Below are 25683 nucleotides of genomic sequence, written 5' to 3' on the forward strand. Positions count from 1 at the left end.
CCTTCTATCTCTTCGAGAAATGAGGTTTGGATCTAGAAGAAACGGAGGGGTTTGTGTTTGGATCTCAAATACCGTTTTTCTTCGTTTTCGGATCAAAGAGGAAGAGTGGAGTTGCGAAAACCTTGATCTAACTCTCACCCAACCTTGGGTTACTAGTTTTGAAGAAAAGAAAGCGACGAAAATGAAAATGGGAGAAAGGAGGGAATTTGGTTCACGGGTAACAGAGAGGAAGAAGATGGAAAATTCCAATTTTCCTTCCTTTCTTTTTCTTTCCTTTGTTTTTCCTTTCTTCCCTTTTCCTTCTTTCCTTTATATACTCTTTTCTTTTCCTTTTCCTTCCTTCTAGTTTTCTTTTCTTTTTCCCCCCAAACAAACATATATAAATATAAAAAATATAACTTAACAAATATCTCAAAATCTAGATATTTGTTAAATTACCGTTTCACCCGAGACGCATCAAATTCTCCGTAAAGGATTTATCGCAGTTAAATTCAATTTATTTATCGACGAGAAACTTTAATTGGCATCAAAATATCTTTTTGATTATAAAACTCCAAAATATAATTAACTTTGGCTTAAAAGCCTCCGAGCCAAAATCCAAAATACACCAAAAATACATAAATGGTACTTTAAAATTATGGGTCTTACACTTCCCCATCTGGTGGATGACGTAAACTGCCTGAACTCGATCTATTATGTTGATGCCATCTCATTTGGGCAGCAGTTTCCGTTGATGCATACAATCTTTTTAACCTATGAGTGATTGGCATATAGAATATCCTCTTAACTGGAATGTCTTTGTGGTTACCTATCCCAGGCTTGCGAGGAATATATCGGGGTTCATGGCAAAACCTACACTCTATATCTGCACTATTGTCTTTGTAGTACAACATGCACCCTTTAACACAACAATCACTTTTCTCAGACTAATGTTATTACTATTACTTACTCTAACTAATACCTACTAAGAATAAAGTTTTTCTTTTTTTAATAAAAGAAAGTAATAGACAAAACTTTACTTTCACTTTACCCACGGATAATACATACAGAGACTCAGTGGTTAAAAAAAATACAAATAAATTTTGGCAATTTAAAGTTGAGTTTCATGTTTTTAACTTTACCCACGATTTTTTTTTTTTTTTATTTTACCTACGGACAAACCGCATAATCCAATTAAAAAAGATTAAATTACTTAATAACAAATTTATTCACGGTTTTTTCATAGATATTAAATAATTTACCCATGATTTGACATTTGCGGATAATTTTCCATATGTATAAGAATCTTTTCTTGTAGTGAGAGCTATGTGGAAAAGTGGTTGAACAAGAGGAGGTGAGTGTAGAATTAGAATTTGAACAAGGTTTTGTTGAAGGAGTGGAAGAAAAATAAAAAGATTATGATGTTGAAGAAATACCAAGGGTGAAGCATGGAAAGATTCATGTGACAATTGAGACTAAACCTTGGCATTTCAAGAGATATGTTTGTGCTTCAAAAGAAAGAGAAATTGTGTCTCAAAAATGTGGTGAGAAAGGAATTAAGGGATGATGTGGTGGGAGAAGGTAAAAGGTGTTCATATTGTGTTATGGGAGAAGGAAGGGGTGTTTTTAAAAATTAGGGTTTCTGATGATTGTTTAGAAGGAGAAGGACAAAGATGATAGTTTTGATAAATTAGTTTTTGAAATTAATTTTTTTTTTAAATTAAAAAAATTAATATTAAATTATTAATCTATGTGGTTGTGTTAACACATCAAATTTGTCCACGTGTCACTGCTAGGTGAAGTTTCGTTAGTCAAACTGCATTGATTTCACAATGAAGATTAAAAGATGACAAATAATTTTTCCAGAGACTGAAAAGTGGAAAATAAAATTTATAGAGACTAAAAGTAAAATATAGATATTTTATAGGGATTGTAAACTTATTTAATAAAAGAAAAAACAAAATAATAATAAACATGCATGATTTCACTCCCTAAATATATGTAGTTTTATATTTTATGTAGAAATGTGAGTAAGTTACAATTTAAAAAAATATATATATAAAAAATATATTGAAGTGATAATATAAGGTGTGTTTGGTGGTTGAGTGTCAAAGTTAACAAGTAAAATGGTAAGATGATTAAGCGCTAACTTTATTAATATTGGTTATTTTGGAGGGTTCGTTTATCTAAAGAAAATATTTCTTATTTTTATTTTTTAATATTTATTTTAATTTTACTCGTTAATAAAAAGATAAGAGATATTTAAAGTGAATAATTATCTACGCTTCTAGAAATAACGAATATGTCAAAAAAATTATTTTTATTATTTCCAAAAATACATCTTTATTAACTAATATTTCATATCTTCTTTGTAACAATAATTTAACTCAAGAGTCTCTTATTAAGTTAAAATAAACACATAGTTTAAATAATTGTCTAATATAGACCCGATCTAAAGGTGGATCTTACTTTTGTTAGTAAATTTTAATAAAATATTATATTTTTTTTCTATTTTTTATTATTATAAAATTTATCTTTTACTAAAAATAATAAAAGTCTACTATTAAACTATTTCTGAGAAATCTATATTGACATACCCCACTTTAAATATTAAAAACCGAAAGTATTTTCATAAAGTAATTGATTATTATTATTATTTATTTTTTATTTTTTATTGAGCAAGTGAGCCAAGTAGAATAAAAGTAGTCCATAATGAGGTTTAAACGGTTAATAAACGTTCAAATGCTCCTTCGAAGAATTAGCAACCAAATGAGAAAGAGGAAAAAAAAAAAAAAAAGAAAGAGAAGAATTGGTACAAAAGAAGAAAAAGTATTGATTTGGCCAATCTTTAAACCTTGAAATTTCTCCAAATTGAGTGTGCAATGAAAGAAACGGTTTCAATGGGGCATGAGGGGTCTCCTCCAAGACCAAAACAAAAATAAAAGCAAATAACATTTTGAAAGCTTTCACAAAGTGTCATGGACCAAAAGACGAATTCGTTGCTTTCACACTCATCAATTAAGTTCACATTCCATTTCCACCTTTCTGTTTTTAACTTCTTTTTTTCCACCTGTATTTCCTCAGTCACTATCACAAAAAATTGTGGTATATTTTTTTTATTATTTTATTAAAAAATAATTCTTTTTTAAAATAAATTTATTATTAAAAATCTTTCTACACACTTATTTAATGTGAGATATATCTTTACATTTCACTCAACTGATAAATATTGATATTGTTAAATTATATATAAATATCTTAAGTTTGAACTTGAAAACTTAGAGTAATGTACAAGTTAATTTATATTTCATTTATTGACAAAAAAAACTACATTACAAATATTTTTATTGTATTTGTAAAATAACTAAATATAAAAATATTATATTAAATATTGTATATTCAATTTTTTATAAAATTAATTGATTCTTTAAAAAATATTCTTAGTTAGACTTAACAAGTTTTAACGTGATTGCGTTTTTAAGATTTAAATTTCAACGCGAGATAAATTAACTTGAAAGAAAGTTGTGACATTTTTTGCATAAATACGTAATTACTTCCTCTAATAGTAGTTTATGTCTCACAAAACATAGACAGAACCAACCTAGAAGCTTACAAAGAAACTTTGCACTTTCTCAAAAACCTCTTTATATATATTTTCAAACATTGTGTTTAAATTTATACTAAACAAAGACAAAGTTGAATCTTCCTAAAACCATGGAAGAGGTCTTGAATTTCATCATGCATGCTATTGAATCGTCAAAAAAACTTGAACTTGAACTACCCAACATAATCAACCACCTTGAAATTCTATTCTCATCCATTGATGAAGTAGAAAAATCATTTGGTGGTGCAAAAGAAAGGGTCATGATGTTGTTGTCATCACAACATGACATAACAAAAACAACACTTTCTAATTCATTTGCTTCAATGATGTCTCATGATGTTTTCATGAACAAAACTCAACATGCTCAAATAGATCGTTTGCTTGATTTAATGCAAAACCCTTTTGATATGAGTCATGTTTTGCTTGAGAATAAGATGATAAGTGGTGGTGATATTCCAATGTTAAGGTCAAAGGGAACATTGAAGATTGGTGAAATGGTTGGGAGGAATGTGGAAGGTTTAGAAAAATCAAAAGGGTTAGAAGGAGAAATGCAAGGAATACAAACACCACCCTCAAGGCCAAAAAAAAGGTATGTGTATCAAAGTTTTTTTGTTAATTAGTTGATTAATTAATGAAAGTGAATTATGTGTATCAAAGTTTTTTTATTAATTAGTTGATTAATTAATGAAAGTGAATTATGTGTATCAAAGTTTTAAACCATAATCACGGTTAAAGTCCCACCCACGTTTGATATTGTCGAGAATTGCATTAAAATGCAACAAATAATACTTCAATTGAGGATTAAGATTCTCAACATTTGAGTTTTTATGCATTTAAGCAAAAATTTATGGAGAGAGAGAGAGAAACTATTGTGTATATTATGCATTTTTCTAAACATTCATGCATATACGTGATTGAAAATAGTACTAGCAAACTTAGGAGTAATTAACTAGTTTATACAAATGCAAAAGAGTTTGGTCTGTTTTAATATATATGGTTTCAATTAATGTGCAACTATTAGCATATCTTCTCTAGACCCAATTAATAAAGAAAAAAAAATTGAGTCATAAAAAAAATGGTGCTTGAATGAGCTTAAGAAAGGGTCACAATATGTGATTGAATTGAAATATTTGGATTTTAGTATATGATTATAGGTGCCTTGCTAATTGGGTAACTAGCAAGTTTATGAAAATGTTGAAGAGTCTATTCTGTTTTTTAGAATTGTAGATTGCTTACAATTCAGCCGCCACTACAATAATTGAATTAAAAAGAAAGAAAACAAAATAGTACAATACAATTATTTTTTAGGGTACTTTTGTTTATGAACCGTACATTATTATTGGTATGTAACAGAAAGAGAAAGAAAACTGACTCAAAAGTGGGGCAGAATTTTCTAAGGTATTTCTTAGTAATTGATGCAACATGTCACATTGAATGATATTTCCTATTAGGTTAATTTTTTTTTTCTCTAAAATTTATTATATGATTAAAGGTAAAGCTAAAGTTGTCTTTAACAAATCGTGGATAATTTACCTATAAACTAAGTGGCAGCAGGAAGATTGATTTGGAGAAGAGAACAGTGATGGTTCCAGCACCACAGGTTGGAAATACAGACATGCCACCAGAAGATGGCTTCACTTGGAGAAAATATGGCCAAAAAGAGATACTTGGCCGCAAGTACCCAAGGTAATTAACACTAATTAATTCATTATCAATCTTGATTCAAGTATATTTTAGTGACACATATCAAGTATACTTTTATAATTAATTATAATTAGAATATTTTAATTATTCTCTTTTTATTTAGAAGATATAAAAAATATTAAATTTAACTAATGATTAATGAAAAATATTTATTTGTGTATACATTATATACGTCAACCGCTTTTTTAGTGACTCATTTTTAATAATAAAAAACATTTAATTAAACTTATCAAGAATAATTAAATTTTTATGATATATAAATTTATATTACACAATTTGAAAAGAAAAATATTACATAGGTTTATAGCAACAAAAAGATATAAGTAAATTATCTATAGATTTATAGCAATATTCTAAAATTGAACGTTTTATGCATTAGTCTCTTAGTTTGGGTTGGATAGGTTAATGGTCAATTCTTTTAGTTTGCATGGTTGAGTTAGTAAAAAAATTAAAAAGAATCCAATTAAAGTCACTTTTTTATTTATAAAAAAACAAAGACAGTTTTTCTACTTTGGTCCGACAAGCCAACCCACTCTATCTCGTCGTGATCATTTTATTTTTTAGTGGATTAGATAGAATAGACCAACTTAAATAGACAAGTTCAAACTTTCGATCGAAACTCATCTAAAATAGTGAGCTATAAACTAAGTAGTCTATGGTCACCCAGTAACTTTAATGGTTTATTAGAAGCATGAGGAATCTGAATTAAGATTAGTGTTCCCAATTATTATATATTTACATAGACTTCCAAATCTTTTAGATTTCAAAATATGCAATATAGTACTTTTTCCATGTTATAATAAGTGTCACCTTTTTTTAAAAAAAATTGACCCAAAAAATTTGTCTTAAAAGTATACAGTAATTGTACTCCTTCTTTCTTAAGAGTTTGAAATTCAAACTCATCGTTGTCTTCCATTTTGCACCATCAAGAAAACCTTATACCTTTCTTCTAAAAACTCAGTATATGTCAAAAAAGAAGTTGAAAGTTCAGTAAGACAATTCAAGTGTACCCCATGAACTGACTCATATAACACATTTCACACACCATATAAGAAGTTTACTGTAATGTCCCTTCACATTCATTCATGATTGGTTGAGAGTTGAGACTACTTGTTTGTCGCATTGATTGTGTAAGAGATTACTAGCCCCTTTTAATCACAAATAGCATTAAAAAAAACTACTAAAAAAAAAGGAATAAATTCACCACTTTTAATATTCCTTGATTGTTTTTATTTTTAAAGTCAATGTTTTATTTTGTTAATTATTATTATTAATAATAGTAGAATAAATAGTCATATATTTTATAATTATCTAATAAGAGATTTAAATTAAGATTTTAATGTTAGTAATAATTTTATTATAGAGAGAGTAAGATCATATTATTGATGTTTTTTATCATTATATTTTTCGACTTTCTAACTATTTCATTTTAACTACCAAACTAATTTTTACATATTTAATTAATTTTACTACTTCTTCCATCCAACAATTACAAAAAAAGAATTGTTTAAATATAAATATTTTTTTTCTAATTTTTAATGTAATATTAATTAATTTTTTTAATTATATGTATCTAATAAATCATTATATTTTATTTTTAATTTATAATTACGGTGAATAGACCACCTTCAATAAAATTATTAATAAAAAAAATAATTGTCATCTTATGTTTTGCTTTCCATGGCTAATATAAAATGTTTGTTTATTTTTTAGGAGTTACTATAGGTGCACACATCAAAAATTATATTTGTGTCCTGCAAAAAAGCAAGTACAAAGAGTTGATGAGAATCCTAACATAGTTGAAGTAACATATAGAGGTGACCATATTTGTCACAAATCCTTAACAGCACCATTATCATATCCACCACCACAACAACTACTTGTGAACATTAACAATACTCAAACCACCATTTCTCCCCAATTGTCTCCATCATCAAATTCAAGGTGGCCTCAAGCGGCGAACCTCGGCCTCAGGGCCGGTGATGCCAGCGGTAGTGGTGGACCGTCTACTACAAGATATGGCATTGATTATCCGGTAGCCGATATGGCGGATACAATGTTCAACTCAGGTAGTAGTAGTGGTAATAGTATGGAATCACTCTTTGCTCCAATGGATGATAAATGGGAACTTGATGAGAATAAAAGTTGAATGATAGAGTAATTGATTTCATGTTGGTTTCATTCATTTTCTTAGGTATGTGTATTTTAGTCTTTTGAAATTGTAAAAGTCAAATTATTTTTTCAAATTTACAAAATAGCAATATAGTCTAGTAATTTAAAGAATATCAATCAATTTAATTAGTAAATTTTCATCAAAACAAGCAAATTAGTCTTTTGGTGCATAAAAATAAGCATAATTTTTAGAATTATAGTGCAAAATTTGAAATAAAAAACTAATTGATATTTTTTAATTTAAAAGACTAAATTGCTATTTCGTATATTTGATGGCCTAAATTGATTGAGATTTATAATTTCAAATACTTGTTTGTTTGAATTTGTACTCCAAACAATCATAACTAGTAAGTAGATATACGACAAACTTATAACAATATACTATTTAACACAATTTTCAACACATTATTTTATATTGGTTAAAATTTATGTGAGTTCTTATAACTTTAAATAGGACTCAAATAATTTTGTATAATCCATATGAATTTCAACCAATAGAAGATAATGTATTAAAATGTTAATGTGTTGCTAGTACTTCTCTTATTAAGTATATAATACAAATTTAATTTGTGGGTGATAATTAATTAGTTTAGATAAATTATATAAGATGGAATAATTCACAGTTGTTTCCCTCATGTAATAATTGCAATTAATTAGCTGAATAAAACTAAGTAGTAGAAGTTGAATGCTAAATTAAATGAATGCATACAAGCAAGTTGGCTTGTTGTTTTGTAGATGTCATGTGGTTATGGATTGTTCTCTCTCTCTTTTTTTTTTTTTTAATCTTCTGATTTCTAGTGAAATGAGGTTAAGAATAATTTTAGATGCTTCTCTCAATTTAGTTCACGAATAAGACAAGATTTTATTTTGAAAGCGATATTTTATCTAATTAAAATCATAAACATTTCTTTTAATTAAAAAAAATATCGTTTTTGTATCCAGTTTAATTTGCTTTTCATTTGTGGGCTTCATACTTAGTAGAAGTGGTTTTGGGATTGGGGGTTTGTTTTTTTGGTTTGTCATTGTCACTAGTTTGCTTCCCCCACTTGCATCTTTTGTAATTGGAAGCTTTTTCTCTATCGATGATCTTAACAATCTTTTTTTTTAAATCATCTTCTATGAATTGGCTGTATGAGATGTTATTAATACATTAACTATACATTTTTTATTAATAAATGTGTGTAATGTGTAATGTGCTTAATGAGTAGTATTTATTAAAAAAAATGAGATAATCAAATTTCCAATGTCAACAATGAATTAAGTTTAATTAGAGCAAAAATGATTTATTAGCTTCAATGATACTACACAATAATTTATATAGTCATGTGAAAATTCAGTTACAAAGTTTAACTAACTCAACTAATCAAAACAGAAAAGTTGAATTACTAAGAGTAACTAATGTTACGTAACTAATTAATTAACTTGACTTGAGCTAATTACATTTAACATTCTCTCTCCTAAACTAATTGCATACAAAACAAATCAATTAATTTACATTTGGAACTTCACATACTTCAAGTTGATCTCAATGCACAGTGGCTTAGTTAGTAAGTCTGCAACTTGATCTTTGGTGCCACAGTAAGTCATGTTGATGGTGTCTGCCTTGATCAGCTCTCTGAGGTAACAATATATAACATCGACGTGCTTACTTCTTCCTTGGAGATTAGGATTCTTTGAAAACATTATTGTGGATATATTGTCACACAATATAGTAATGATGTCCTCTTAATTTTGTCCCAGATCCTTTAGAATTTTTCTCATCCATACAACTTGACATGTTGTTGCTCCAACAACCACAAACTCAACTTCAGTGCTTGACAAGGTGCCAATGGGCTGCTTTTTAGAGGACCATGCCACTACACCACTGCTCAACAAAAATACATAATCAAATGTGTTTTTGCTATCTTCCAAAGCATCTGCATAATCAATGTCTGTGTACTCCAACAAATGAACATTTGCTCCTTTTTTATACATGATTCCTAGATTGGTAGTCCCTTATAGATATCTTAGAATTCTCTTTGAGGCTTGTAGATGAATTTTTGTAGGATTGCTCATATTAGTCTCTGAGGTAACGGTATCTAACATCGACGTGCTTACTTCTTCCTTGGAGATTAGGATTCTTTGAAAACTTTATTGTGGAAATATTCTCACACAATATAGTAATGATGTCCTCTTGATTTTGTCTTAGTTCCTTTAGAATTTTTCTCATCCATACAACTTGACATGTTGTTGCTCTAACAACCACAAACTCAACTTCAGTGCTTGACAAGGTGCCAATAGGCTGCTTTTTAGAGGACCATGCTATTACACCACTACTCAACAAAAATACATAATCCAATGTGCTTTTGCTACCTTCCAAGTCATCTGCATAATCAATGTCTGTGTACCCCAACAAATGAACATTTCCTCCTTTTTTATACATGATTCCTAGATTGATAGTGCCTTATAGATATCTTAGAATTCTCTTTGAGGCTTGTATATGAATTTTTGTAGGATTGCTCATATTAGTCTCTACTAATAAGGATGTCTGCATACATCGTGCCAGGCCTTCTAGTTGTCATATAAATGAGGCACCCAACCACTTGTTTGTAACTAGTGTTGTCCACTTTGTTTTCGTGCTCATCCTTGCCAGTCTTTAACCAAGAACTATAGGTACCTTTACTGCATTACAATTGCATATATCAAACCTTTGTAGTATCTTCATCCCATACTTTCTTTGACTAATGTATACACCTTCAACTCCTTGAATTACTTCAATTCCAAGAAAGTACTTCATTTTTCCTAAATCAATCATAACAAATTCCTTTTTAATAAAGTTTATGAATACAATCCTCATATTCTCATCATTTCTAGTGTAGATCAAGTCATCTACATAGATATTCAAAATTAGTATCCCTCCATTACTACCATGCTTTAGAAACATAGTTTACTGACTTTTGCTAGCTTGGAAACCTTCTTGGATGAAATAGGCTTCAATTCTACTAAGCCAATCCCTTGAAACTTGCTTCAAACCATATAAGACTTTGTGCAACGTGTACACCTTGTCTTCACTTCCTCTTTGTATGTATCCTTTTGATTGTTCCACATACACTTCTTCTACTAAATGTCCATTAAAAAAATGCATATTTGACATCCAATTGATAAAGACTTTATCCCTTTTGAGCAACCAATACAAAAATCATCCTTATAATATCCAATCTACTGACACAAGCAAACACTTTGGTATAGTCAATTCCTTTCTGTTGAGCATACCCTTTTTCCACCAGTCTTGCCTTATATTTTTCCATTTGACCATACTCATTCAGTTCGGTCTTATAGATCCATTTAACCCTTATCTTCTTGGAGCCTTTTGGTAAATCTGTCAGCTTCCATGTCTTATTATTTTAAATTGTTGTTATTTCAACATCTGTTGCTTATCTCCATATGGCATTCTTCATAGTTGCTTCATGACAATCAAGATTTGCATTATCCATATCTGTCATGTTAGCGTCTTCTTATTTTGAAAGTCCTTGACCGTTGTCATAATCAGTTAGCCATACTGAAGGTCTTCTAGTTCTACTTGCATTCTCATTCAACTCGTGATTTTCTTCAACATTGTTTTTAGATGACTCGCCTTCACTTGTGTCACTATCATTTTTTGTTTCCAACTCTGCGTCAGTATGTCCCCAGTCCAGATCCGCAACAATCTCTTTTTTGTATTTCTCATCCCATTTCCATTGTTCATTTTTTTCAAGCACCATATTCTTGCTTACAATAATATTTGTTTCAACTGGATCAAAAAGCTTGTAGCCTTTTGATTCATCACTTACACCAAGTAAGATGCATTTGCAACTTTTAATTTCTAATTTTGTCCTTTTTACATCTGCAATATGCACATGCCCTATGCATCCAAATATATTAAAATGTGACATTGACAATTTACAACCACTAAAATCCTCTTTTGGGATTTTGTTTTTTCACAGCCAACGTTGAAGATCTATTCAAAACATATATGCTCCAATTCACAACTTCTTGCCAAAAAGTTTTAGGAACTCCCTTTCCACATAGTAATGATTTCACCATGTTCATGATTGTCCTTTTTTTCTTCTGCTACTCCATTTTGCTAAAGAATATAGGTAGTGGTGAGTTATCTCTTTATCCAAGCCTCTTGACAAAAATGGTTGAAGTTGGTAGATGTAAACTCTCCACCTCTATCAATTCTAAGATATTTAATTCTTAAATTTGTTTCTTTCTCAACTATATTCTTAAAACATTTTGTTGACACCTAATTTTGTTCGCTACTTTTAAAGTTTTATGAAAAATAATAAATATATATAAAAAATTAAGTAAAATAAAATAATAATAATAATGATAATAATAATAATAATAATAATAATAATAATAATAATAATAATAATAATAATAATAATAATGATAAAAGTAAAAATAAACAGTTAAGCTGTTGACACCTATTTCTGTCAGCTCTTCTTTTTATTTGTAGAAAAATATAATAATAAGTATTAAGGATATTTTAGACTTTTTGTGAAATAAAATAAATAAATAAATAAATAAATAAAATAAAATAAAAAAGATATCAATTCTGATTTAATTTATGGTTTCTTAAAAAATGTTAAAAAATTATACCTTAAGTGATTATGGTAGGTTTTTAATTGAAAACACTAAAAATCATCTTAATGATCATTAATGAGAATTATTGTCTTCCAAAAATTTAAACCTAATTTCTAACTATAAATAAGAGGACAAGAAAACTAAAAGAGGGGCACAAAGGTAGAGAAGAAATATTGAAACCATGAACTAATAAAAAATTTCTCTAGTACGGTAAACACTTTGTTTTTCTTTATTTTTCCACCTTGTCTATTTTTTGACATTATTGTTGTTATAGAGTTTTTTTTTTTTTTAACTATTCTATGTAAGTATGATATAAACAAGAAATTTTTATTTCAAGACAAGTTTTAGAATTAACTAATAAGAATAAAGTCGATTGTTGTATAATCTCTATTTCTTTATCAAATTTGTGATCTCTTATATTTATTTCGTTTTTTTTTTCTTGTGCGTTAGTCTTAAACTCTTTTGTTAATATCGCCGCCGGTCCGCGCCACATATGCGCCGCTGACTCGCGAATCTGCTCTTGAATTTTTATCATTTACAGTTTGTACAAGTCAAAAAGTAATAAAAGTGTTTCCTTAAAATAAAACGATACACAAATCAATATATAACACATCACTCCTATTATTATTATTATTATTATTATTATTATTATTATTATTATTATTATTATTATTATTATTATTATTATTATTATTATTATTATTATTATTATTACTATTATTATTATTATTATTATTATTATTATTATTATCATCATCATTATTATCATCATTATTACTTTTATTACTATTGTTATCACTATTATGTTGTTAATTTATTTTGATAAAGTAAAATTAATAATAATAAAAATTAGTCAACACATAAATATTTTCAACCCAAGAACTACGTGAGTTTTGATATTCCTATTGCACTTGGGGGTACACGTAGGAGCAATTTTTTTTAATTCTTTTTCGGGGTAAAACTAAATAAATAAAAAAATAAATAGTTTGTATACAATTAATTATAGGGTAGCCGTTTTAACGGAGGTTGTAGGGTGGTAATACTTCCCTACTAGTAATCGACTCCCGAATCTGAAATTTTGGTTCAAAAATCATTATTTTAGGTTTTATCCCATTTTTCCTTTAATAAAAAATAAAATTGGTGGCGACTCCTTTTTCGCGGACAAACTGGACGCGACAACTGGGATTTTTGAGAGTCAAGCCTAACTTAATTAATTTTATATAATTATTATTTTTTATTTATATTACTCCCTCTTGTTTTTATTTGTTTTAATTAGTTTGTTATCTATTTATTGTGAATATAATTGTAGTGATTCTTCCTTTTAATCTATTAACTATATGCATTTATGGTAATTTATTCTAACTGTGGAGTTATAGATGTATTTATGATAATTTGTTCTCATTCCTTTTATTTATTTATTTATTTATAGTAACTTACATGTATTTATGGTAATTTATGTTAATTGTGGTGATTGTTTTTTATTTATTTATTTCTTTACATACTATGCTAACACGATTCACACACTTATGAATGGGCTCTATACCCAGGATGAGTGTAACTGAGATAAGTTAGAGACTATGTAATGATAATCTTTTGAATGTACATCTTGTTTGGTTGTCATGAAAGTCTCACCTAGAGTTGACCTTTTCTAGAATATTTCCATTTTAATAGTTTACCTATTATTTGGTTTAATATTTTAGAATTGAGTTGTGTGCTCTAGAAACCAATTTAGAACCATAGAGTCACCCATAGTGAAAGTTTACGTTAAAGACCATAGAGCAATTAAATAAGAAAAGAACCATGTTAATCACATGCATATTTGAGAGTAAAAAAAACTACTCCATTTATATCCCATATTTGCATCGCATAATGATGCATGTTTCATATTTTTATCTTCATTATGCAACATGTTTTTTTTTTATAAAAAAAAAAGTCATTGCATATTATGAGATAATAAACTCTTTTTTAGTTTATTACATAATCATTGCATTTTTTTTGTTTTCATTCTCATAACATTTTCCTTCAAGAAAAAAAAAAAAAAAAGAACCACCCACCCATACCATTGTCACTTTCACCTTCTAGTACTCACTCATTCTTTTTCAAACTCCTAATTTTTTTTTTATTTCGCATCATTTTATTTATCACAGATGCCTTTGAATAAAAAATCATTACTACATCATTTTTAGAATTATAAAATTTAAGGCTTATTATAAATATCTTTAACTATAGGGACCATTGGATCAAATGATGGCTCAAAAAATACTCTCTTAAGAAAGACCTTGCCACTAAGAATTCTCAAACCGGATGTAAACAATCTTAAAAATCTTGCTCGAAAATTTAAAAAAGTGCAGCGGGTGATCTTTACTGGAAAATTCGGGAAAATTCTGGATTTGTTTGAAGTTAATGTGCAACTGAACGTCCTTACAGCTTTGGCCCAATTTTATGACCCTCCCTTAAGGTGTTTCACCTTTAGGGACTTTCAATTGGCCCCAACATTGGAGGAGTTTGAACAAATATTGGAGTATCCAATAAAGGGGAGTAAACCGTACCAGTACATGGAGTACTACCCCTCGTTGAAAACAATTGCCAAGACACTTGATATTCCTATAAAAGAGATAGAGGAAAATAGAATCGACAAAGACAATTTGATTGGATTTTCGATAAAATATCATGAAGAGAAGACAATAACCTTATATTATGACTTTGCGAGTACCACTGGATCGTTCATTCATTGAGATTTGCTAGAGTAGTGGCCCATTCCTTTTTACTTATGGTTCCTAGCTGATATCCGGCCTGAATAGTATGTTTGATGAACCACATGTAGAGTATCAATGAGCAACAACTGATCAATCCTCCCTTTTTCTCATGACAGTAGTCGAGAGTGCAATAAATGTCATCTAGAATTGCTGGTACTGGATTCTCCATCGATGTTTTATGAGCCATAAAGACGTCTATTGCCGTAAAATCCTCAAAGTTTTTAATGTTTGGGAATAAAACAATTCCGTATATAATTAAGGTGAGTACATTGATGAAAGTGTCCCACTTTCCATCTCTCGCTAAGTTTATCGCCTTCTCTTCAAGATATTTTATCGAGAATCCAATCAAACTGCCTCTGTCGATTCTATTTTCCTCTATCTATTTTATAGGAATATCAAGTGTCTTGGCAATTGTTTTCAGCAGGGGTAATGCTCCATGTACTGGTAAGGTTTACTCCTCTTTATTGGATGCCCCAATATTTGTTCAAACTCCTCCAGTGTTGGGGCCAATTGAAAGCCCCTAAAGGTGAAACACCTGAAGAGAGGATCATAGAATTGGGCCAACGCTGTAAGGGCGCTTACTTGCACATTAACTTCAAGCAAATCCAGAATTTTCCTGAATTTACCAGTAAAGATCACTCGCTGCACTTTTTTCAATTTTAGAGCAAGATTTTTAAGATTTCTTACATCCGGTTTGAGAATTCTTAGTGGCAAGGTCTTTCTTAAGAGAGTATTTTTTTATCCACCATTTGATCCCATGTTCCATATAATTAACGATATTCACAATAAGTCTTAACTTTTATGGTTCTAAAAATGATGTAGCAATGATTTTGTTTCAAAGGCAGCCATGATAAATAAAATGATGTGAAAAAAAAAAATGAGAAGACTGAAAAAGAATGCATGAGTACTAGAAGGTGAAAGTGACAATGGTATTGGGTAGGTAGTTCTTTTTTTTTTCTTGAAGGAAAATGTTATGAGAATGTAAAAAAAAAATACAATGATTATGTAATAAAAATTTGCTATCTCATAATATGCAATGACTTTTTATTTTTATTTTTAAATAATATGTTGCAAAATGAAGATAAAAAAAAAATGAAACATGCATGATTATGCGATGCAAATATGAGATATAAATATGGTAGGTTTTTTTTCTTCTTTTAAATATGCATGTGACCTACACGGTTCTTTTACTATTTAATTGTTCTATGGTATTTAATGTGAACCTTCATTATGGGTCACTCTATGGTTATAAATTGGTTCATAGAGCACACAACTCAATTCTAAAATATTAAACCAAATAATATGTAAACTATTAAAATGGAAATATTCTACAAAAGGTTAACTCTAGGTGAGACTTTCATGACAACCAAACAAGATGTACAGATTATCATTACACAGTCTCTGACTTATCTTAGGTTACACTCAGTTCGGGTATAGAATCCACTCATAAGTGTGCAAACCATGTTAGTATAGTTTATAAAGAAATAAATAAAATAAAACAATCACCACAATTAACATAAATTACCATAAATACATGTAAGTTACTATAAATAAATAAATAAAAGAAATGACCACAATTAGAACAAATTATCATAAATACATGTATAACTCCACAAGGAGAATAAATTACCATAAATGCATATAGTTAATAGATTAATAAGAAGAATCACTACAATTATATTCACAATAAATAGATAACAAACTAATTAAAACAAATAAAAATAAAAGAGGGTAATATAAAAAAAAAAAATAATAATTATATACAATTAATTTGGTTAGAATTGACTCTCAAAAGTTCCCAGTGGAGTCGACAGCTGTCGCGCTTGGTTTGTCTGCGAAAAAGGAGTCGCCACCAACTTTATTTTTTATTTAAGAAAAACTTGGATAAAACCTAAAATAATGATTGTTTGAACAAAAAATTCGGATTCAGAAGTCGATTACGAGTAGGGAGGTATTATCACCTTACAATGTCTGTTAAAACGGTTACCCTATAATTAATTGTATACAAACTTTTTATTTATTTATTTATTTTTACCCCCAAAAAGAATAATAAAAAAAAAAGAAAATAAATTATTTATATTAATAAAAGAAGAAAAAGTATGTTTTTTTTTATTAGTTTGGTTTAACAAGGTGAAGACCTTACTCCTACGTATCCCCAGGTGTAATAGAGAAATCAAAACTCACGTAGTTCTTAGATAGAAAATATTTATGTATTGACTGATTTTATTATTAATTTTACTTTATCAAAATAAATTAACAACACATAATCGTGATAAAAATAATAATAATAATGATAATAATAATAATAACAATAATAATAATAATAATAATAATAATAATAATAATAATAATAATAATAGTGATGTGTTCTATATTGATTTGTGTATCGTTTTATTTTAAGGAAACACTTTTATTACTTTTTGACTTTTACAAACTGTAAAAGATAAAAATTGAATAGCAGATTCACGAGTCGGCGGCGCAAATGTGGCGCGAACCGGAGGCGATAATAACAAAGAGTTTAAGATCTAACGCACAAGAAAGAAAATAAAATAAATATAAGAGATCACAAATTTGATAAAGAAGTAGACGATTATACAACAATCAACTTTATTCTTATTAATTAATTCCAAAACTTGATCGTGAAATCAAAAAAATTTCCTGTTTATATCATACGTGCATCGAATAATAAAAAAGAAAAAAAAAACTTTATAACAACAATAATGTCAAAAAAATAGACGAGGAGAAAAAAAAAAGTATTTATCGTACTAGAGAGGTTTTTTTATTAGTTCTTGGTCTCAATCTTTCATCTCTCCTTTTTTCTCCCCCTTTTTTAGTTTTCTTGTCCTCTTATTTATAGTTAGAAATTAAGTTTAAATTTTTGGATGAAAATAATTCTCATTAAGGTAAATTTTAGTGTTTTCAAAAACCTATGGTATGATTTTTTAGCCTTTTCTAAGAAACAATAAATTAAATCAGAATTGTTATCTTTTTTTTGTTTTTTTTTATTTAACAAAAAGTTTAAAATATCTTTAATACTTATTATTATATTTTTCTGCAAATAAAAAGAAGAGCTGACAAAATTAGGTGTCAACATATTTAAATTGATAAAAAGCTTCTAATTTTTCAACTAAGAAATAGGTCAATGCCTTCCTAAAAAAATCATCTATGAGACAAAAAATACCTCTTATTGTTGTTTGGTGCAGGAGTAATTGGCCCACATATATCAGCATGAACCAGCTCCAAATTTTCTTTTGCTCTCCATTGACTTTTCTTTGGAATGGAATTCCTATGTTGCTTTCCTTTCATACAATCTATACATATTTTTATAGTAATATATAGATATGGCAGTCCCTTCACCATTTCTTTATTCTCCAAGACCTTAAGTCCTTTGAGACTTAGAGGTCCATATCTGCAATGCCACGAGTCTGATTGAGCTTCACTCACAATGTGAAAACATGTATCATCATCATGAGCAACCTTTGCAAGTAGCTTAAACATTCTATTTGGTGTCATATTAGTTTCAAGAGTTAGCCCTTTGTAAGGATGATAGATCTTGCAACTTCTAGCTTTGAACATCACAATCAGCCCCTTTTCTTGCTATTGTCATATGCTCAAGAAATTGTTATTAAGATCAGGCAAAACATACACATATTGAATGGGATAAACTACTCCATTCATCTTGAGCTTGAATTGCCTTTACCTATAACTTTCATCTTTGAATTGTTGTCAAGCTTGAGTACTTGCTTGCAATTTTCATCAAGTTTAGTGAACCAAGTTTTGTTTCCACTCATGTGATTAGACCATCCAGAATCCAAGAACCAAACATCTTCTTTTTTTCTTTTCTTGTGGATCAATATGTGTCATCAGTAACACAATCTCATCTTCATTGAATTATGCATAATTGACTTCTTTTTCCCATTCAGTGCATTCATTCTTGTAATGGTCAGTCTTGTGAAACTTAAAACATTCAACTGTATCTTGATTAAGTCTTCCTCTCCCTATTCCCCTGAAGTCTCATTTGCCCCTTCCATTTTCTTGTGAGGTAACTTTTAAGACTTGTTCCTCTCCACGACTTTTGTGGAATTTTGGTTCATGAACTTTGAAGTTCATCAACAAACAAGGTATCAATATCTTTGGACTCTTCAATTGAACACACAATATAATTGAATTGTCCAGTTAAAGACCTAAGGAGTTTTTCAACTACGGTGACATATCGCATTTTTTACCGTGAATATGCATTTTATTTGCTACTGCCATAACCCTCGTATTTCCTTGATATTTCTTCCTCATGGAATCCCATATTTGCTTTGACGTATCTTTCTGTAAGATAGTCTCTAAGATTACTTGATCAATTGCTTGAAACAAATACTTTTTTGCCTTCAAATCCTTGAGCTTTGATTCATCGAGATGCTTTTGATGAGCTTCAGTTTAGCGTTACACCTTTTGTTGGTTTTGTAACCCCTGTTTCAATCAAGGTCTAATATTCTTCTGAGCGAAGAAAATTCTCCATCAACATACACCTGTGATCTTAGTGATTGTCGAACTTTGGTATAGATGCTTACACAAACACTTATTCATTTATTATTCGTATTCTCCATAAATTCTTGAAAAATAATTCTTGTTTGTTTTATTTACATGTCTCTTAGAGATGCTCTGTTACCAATTGTTATAAGGAGAATAGAGCAAAAATGATCTCTTAGCTTTATTGATAGTACAAAATGACTTATATAATAATGTGAGAATCCAATTACAAAGTTTAACTTACTCAACTAATCAAAATAGAACAATTGAATTACTAAGAGTAACTAATGCTAATAAATTAACTAACTTGACTTGAGCCAATTAACTTAACAACAACTAATTAATTTCCATAAAAAGGAAAGTCAATGTCCCCAAATTCCTGTGCTAGACTTTGAAACACTGACAAAGTATCTGCATTTTCATCATATTCCATAAACTCATGTTTTTGTGCTGTAACATTATTAGGAGTTTCTTCTTTGGGATATTCTTGATTTATAGTTTGGCTTGGTGAGGTAATGTGGTGATCCTGTTCACTAATTGGTACTTTCAAGTCAGGAATACCAGAATTCACAAGACATGCTTCGTATGGAGGAATACTTGAAATATCTTTGTTCAATTGTGTTGGCTTAGGAGTGGTGTTGCATGTGTGAATGCCAATGTATGTAATTTGATACATATTAGGATTGTCTTGTGTTTTTTGCACTTGTTTGGTTGCTGAACAACCTTCATCATGCTTATGTTTGCACCTGAAGTAACTCCTATATATATATATATAAAGTATTAATACAAGATGAGTTAGCCTATTTGATTTTTTTAAACAAAAGTTTTTCAAACCGGACTAGAAATCGGACCGATAATATAACGGATAATATTTCAATTAGTTCAAAAATCAATCAATATCAAACAAAAAATATATGATTAAACTATGGTTCAAAATCTTTATTTAATTTGAGTTTAGATCTCCTTGAGAGTTTACTTATAAGAGAGAAAGTGTGAAATTATTAATAATTAAAATATTAAATGTACTTTTTATTTTATCTCATTTTTTCTCTTATAAATGGATACTCAAATACTTGAGTAGATTCAAATTCAGTTAATTCAACTTCACCCGACTATAATTTAAACAAAAATTGAACCAACCGATAAATCGTGGGATTTCCATTAAACTATATAGTCGGTTCAATTTGGTTTTTAAAACATCATCCAAAATGTAATTGATTGTTGTTAAATCTAGTAGGAGGGTTTGATTGTGCGTTTTCATATTGGTTTGTAATTCATGTGGATCATATTCTAGTGTGATTTATTTTCCTTTTACTTCCTAACTTTTTTGTACTACCTCTCCCTATATATAAGCATGCTTTGAAGAAGAAAAAATTCCTCATAAATATAAATTGATTTGCAAATTATTACTATATATATATTCATTATTATTTTTTACATACATCTCTCATTAAAACTATTTAAGAGTATGTTTGACAAAATAAACTGACCTGTAACTTATAACTTATAAGTTCATATGACAAAAAAAAAAGTTTTGTTTAATAACAACTATTTTGTTACAAATCTATAGTTTTTTTCCCTAATTTATAACACTTTTTTTTATAAGTTACTTCAAGTAACTTTGAAGTTTATAACTTTTTTTTTTAATTTATTTCTTATTATTTTAACTGAAACCCCATTATATGTCATTTATAATTTATTTATTTATTATAGTTTAAAATAAATAAAATAAGTATTTGTTATAATTGCAGGACCATGTTCAATGTATGAAAGAGAATGATTAATAAATTGAGGATTATTTTTATTTTATTTATATTTTGTTCTAATTTTTTATTTTAATTATTATATGTTTGTTGTGGTAAAACTATCATTAAGTTTCACTATTAGAGGATTTATATATATTTATCGAATATATTTTAAAATAAAATATAGTGAAAAAATTAATTTAATAATAATAAATAAAAAATACATCAGATTAATAAATTTTAAATTACTAAATTTATAATATTTTAAACATTAATTTATGAGTTTTATCATTAATTAAAAATGTCTTTTGATATTATTTTAAAATTTTAAATTAATTAAACCGCTAATTTTATCAAATATTTTAATTAACTTATTTTTTATTGGCTATAAATTGTAAACTATCAATTAGTTGATCCTCTATCAACTTTGTTTTTAATAACTAAAATATATATATCAACAATTCTTCAATAGCATAAAAGTGCTATAGAGTGAGCAAGCAAGAACTCTATAGAACAATCTCTCTAACAACAAAAATAACCATCAACCTAAACAATTCAATGGTTATAAAGACCATTGGTTATAGTCAGGGCTAAGGTCTTTCAAATTACATTTAAACTAAAATCAAATTAAATGCTTCACACTTTCAACAATTGAAAGAATATTAGCTTCATGCTTACAAAATATTCTATCATGATGTATTTTTCCAAATAGACTAAGTTGCACTTAGACCAAATTTCATCATCTATCAACTATCAATTAGATTTTCAAGATTTTTTAACAAAGTTTAAAGATGAAAATTTAAAATTGAAAACATCTACATGTAGTTTTTTTTAAAAAAAAAATACGTATTAAACTAAAATATAAAACAATTAGTTCATATATAGTTTTATGTAGAATTGATAAACTCACGATGAGCTATTGTAATTTTATAAGAGTTTATTCAGTGCAACATCCACGTAATTATGGTGACTTACCATAATTTTCACAATCACACCGAAAAACTAAAGATACACTTAATTGCTTGTGATCATCAATCTTATAACATATTACAAATAAAGAAAAAACAATTACCTGGTAAATTTTGAATTCATGATTTCCTTCTGTCCATACTTTCTCCATGAATGAATATCAGTTGTTGTGCCGGAAACCATGGTCAATGTCTCTGCACTCTTCCTGAGGGAAACAACAAATATTTCCTATACATGCTTGTCACGATTTCATGTAAATTATAGAAGATGCATTATATCCAAAATCTATGAAATAATACTCCACAGCTAGAACTACATATATATTTATGAAAAGAAAAAGAAAAAAAAAACCGCTTAGATCTTAAACTCATAAAAATCTCATGAGCTAATTGATCAATTCATATTAAAATCCATTTTATGCTAATACGAGAAAACTACAATTTTAATCTCTGAAAATATTGAATAAGTAAAAAATTATGGTGAATGAAAAAAATACAATTTTAATCTCTGAAAATATTAAATAAGTAAAAAAATTAGATCTAAATTATGGTTGAAGGTATTTAATTAAGGTAAATCATTGTTTTAATCTCTAAAAGTATAAAACACTGCAAATTTGATTCATAACTCAGCAAAAGACTCAAATTAGTCTTCAAATTATCAAAATGTCGGTCATTTTAATTTTTGACGTTAGAAGGATCATGAACTATTTTGATACTATATTATATATTTCATAGATTTTTATGTTAGTAAGTTGTATCTTTGAAAAACTATTTTGAAGATTCGAATATTACTTTGAATTTTTTTGTTAAATCAAAAATCAAAATGAATTTTAGAAACTAAAACAATGATTTACACAATTTTTTAAAAACTCGGAGATCGAAATGACAAGTTAGCTACGATAGAATTTACAGTATTTTTTAAAATAAAATAAAAAATAAAAAAAAAAGAATGATTTACACAATTTTTAATTATCATCCTGACATTTTTCTATTAAAAGAAAAAACTAAGTTTATAACATTTTGGCTATGGAAAAAATAAAATAGCCAAGAATATATAACTATATAATTATGTCCGTACGTCCATGTTAAAAGTATGTGTCCGTACGTCCGTACAGATCCTAAATCGGCGACATAAACATAGGTTTTTGTTTGTTGAGGAAATGAAATAAAAACATATTAGTTTATCATAAAAAGGAAATTTGATTAATATTAATAACCTTCTTTTGTAGCAACGTATCCCACCCTTTCTATCATTGCCGGCGACTACCACCACCGGAGACCCATTTTCACCGCCGTGTTGAGTGATAATAGAAAGGGCCTTTGTGAAAGAACTGAGCACATTTGCAGCTAGTTTGTCTGAAGAGAGATTTCCAAAGGAATTCTCATTTTCAAGAAGATACTTGAGTTTTGTTGCAGCTTCTTTGCCTTCAACAAGCTCTTTGATTATCACTCTCTTCTTTACACTTTGAAGGATATTATTATCTTCCATTTTCTGCAATTGTTCTTCTAGCTAAGGTTCTGTTTTGTAATTCTTGGAAACTTTGTTTATTAGTAAGAAAAGTATAGTTGTTGTTGTTGTTGGGTGTGGTTTGGGGGAAAGGGTGAGAGAGAAGAAAATAAGACTCAAACAAATTAATGAATTCAAGATGATAGTGAGAGTGAGATATCCCTAGAATTTTTTTTCTTTCTAATTTTAATTTAATTTTACTTTTACTTTTACTTTTATGAAAGTGAGATGTGAAATCAGATACTAACTTTTCTATGGAAAAAATAAAATTTCCATGGATAAAAATGACATATTAGATTATAATGTGTTAGAGGAATAGTAAAAAGAAGGCCACAACAAGTTGTTTAATTCACAATATTCTAGCAAAAATAAATAAATATTTTATCAAAGTACTTTTTCTTGGCACATTTATTAATGTACTAGTACTTTTTAATATATTAGTTAATATTAAAATTATGTTGAATTGCTATTTGTTTGTCGAATACAATTTCAAATTGGTGGAAATATTTGTCTCGGTGTGTATTGGAAAATTGATGTGGTTTCAGGTAGGGGTGTGCAAAAAAACCGGTTTTGAGAACCAAATCCAAAACCAGATCCAAAACCATTTTTAATAACCGGTTAAAATAGTATAGATATAAATCGATTTATTTAAAACCGGTTGGATAACCACCCACATTTTATTTTTGGATTTGGATTTAAACCAGATTTTATCCACTCAATTCCCAAATTCCAATCTCAGAACCCTAAATCCCCAAAATCCTCAAAAGAATTTTCCAGCAGCGTTTTCTGGCGGCATTTTCCAGCAGCGTTTTCCGGCAGCGTTTCCCGGCAATCTTTCCTTCCGGCAAACCGACATTCCATCTTTGAAGCACCTTCCTTCATTCTTTCTCCAACGTTTAACACATTTGGTTCGTTTCTATTCATTTGGTTCGTTTAACACATTTGTTTACTACATCATGGATCTACATAATCACACAAAGGGATTTATTGTTGCTTGAAAATCAAATTCCTATGTTTGTATTAGAGGAATTACACAAAAGGGTGTTATTAGATTATGGTAGCGACAATGAAAATGAAAGATGTGTTAGTTTTATTGAGCTTGCTTTTAATTACTTTGAAAATGAATGTTCTCAACGACCATATCCTTATTGATGATTTTGCAGTCTATTGAAAAGAGTGGGGATAGGGGTTGTAAGAGTATACCAATTTTATGTTAAAGACCCATCAAAATATAAGTACCTAACCTTAGAGCATATGACATAATCTGGCAGCTATCCCATTTTATTGAATAAAATTAACAAGTTCCAATCATGAATGTCATCTTCCAATCTACCCTTTAACCCCAAATTGCACTTTCATTCTCCCCAAACATATTGCACTCTATTGATGTTGAAAAAGCTCATGAAGATAGCAAGTGAGGATAAGTTGCAAAATAGAAAAGCAAGTGAACTGATGCAACTACCACAAATGTAATGTTCAAAGAGGTTTTCAAAAACCTCTTACAAGTAAATATTACTTTCACTTCCAAATAAACTTGTTCTATTAGTTATTTTATAACATTTAATATAAAAATCAAGTATACTTATTTTGAAATTCATTTTGGTTATGGCTAAAATTAACTATATTGGTGAGAGAATGTAGATCCTTATTGAACTGAACTCCGAGATCAAATCTTGGTTGTACAATTCTTCTCATCCTTTTCTTGTTAATTTTTGTTGCTAATTTTTACTGCATAATTGTGTTTGGCTACTGCATTTCAAGTTTGTACAATTCTCTCTTTGAGGTTTGTTGCAATTTTGCATTTCTGCTTTTTTGTTACTGCTGCTAATTTATAAAATAGTTTAGAGCTTTAATATATTGTCCAAAGGATAAATATTGAGCAATCCATTGATTATATTTGAATATTTTAAGTTTTTTTCTACTCAAATATATGTGGTTAAATTTTTTATAGTGCATAACTTAGATTAGGGGAGGGAAACTCTGTATGCAAATCCAATAAATTTGGGTCAGCATAAATTATTGGGCTAGCTTAAAATTCCATATTTGAGAAGAAAAAAGAGTGAACATTGATTCAACCCTTCGATTTTTTGGTTTTTTTTTAATTATATTTTAGCTTACA

General features: G+C 28.4%; 2 protein-coding genes across 3 annotated transcripts; one reads left to right on the top strand and one right to left on the bottom strand.

Annotated features, from left to right (window-relative positions):
* Positions 1-3586: 3586 nt before the first annotated feature.
* LOC101502928 (WRKY transcription factor 55) lies at positions 3587-7813 on the top strand. 2 transcript variants are annotated; one of them, XM_073365526.1, is made up of 3 exons: positions 3587-4172; positions 5135-5269; positions 7001-7813. In XM_073365526.1, the coding sequence occupies exons 1-3, from the start codon at positions 3694-3696 to the stop codon at positions 7434-7436; spliced, it is 1050 nt and encodes a 349-aa protein (XP_073221627.1). In that variant the 5' UTR covers positions 3587-3693; the 3' UTR covers positions 7437-7813. The 2 variants fall into 2 exon arrangements, with proteins under 2 accessions (XP_073221627.1, XP_027188015.1); XM_027332214.2 differs by having other exon boundaries at positions 5138-5269; positions 7001-7811.
* Positions 7814-19495: 11682 nt separating this feature from the next.
* LOC101503258 (probable WRKY transcription factor 70) lies at positions 19496-23697 on the bottom strand. The gene is made up of 3 exons (XM_004490464.3): positions 23275-23697; positions 22162-22263; positions 19496-20102 (listed from the first exon to the last, which is right to left on the bottom strand). The coding sequence occupies exons 1-3, from the start codon at positions 23544-23546 to the stop codon at positions 19685-19687; spliced, it is 792 nt and encodes a 263-aa protein (XP_004490521.1). The 5' UTR covers positions 23547-23697; the 3' UTR covers positions 19496-19684.
* Positions 23698-25683: the final 1986 nt, after the last annotated feature.

Source organism: Cicer arietinum, chromosome 2 (genome assembly GCF_000331145.2).
Source record: "Cicer arietinum cultivar CDC Frontier isolate Library 1 chromosome 2, Cicar.CDCFrontier_v2.0, whole genome shotgun sequence".
In the NCBI taxonomy this organism is placed as follows: Eukaryota; Viridiplantae; Streptophyta; class Magnoliopsida; order Fabales; family Fabaceae; genus Cicer; species Cicer arietinum.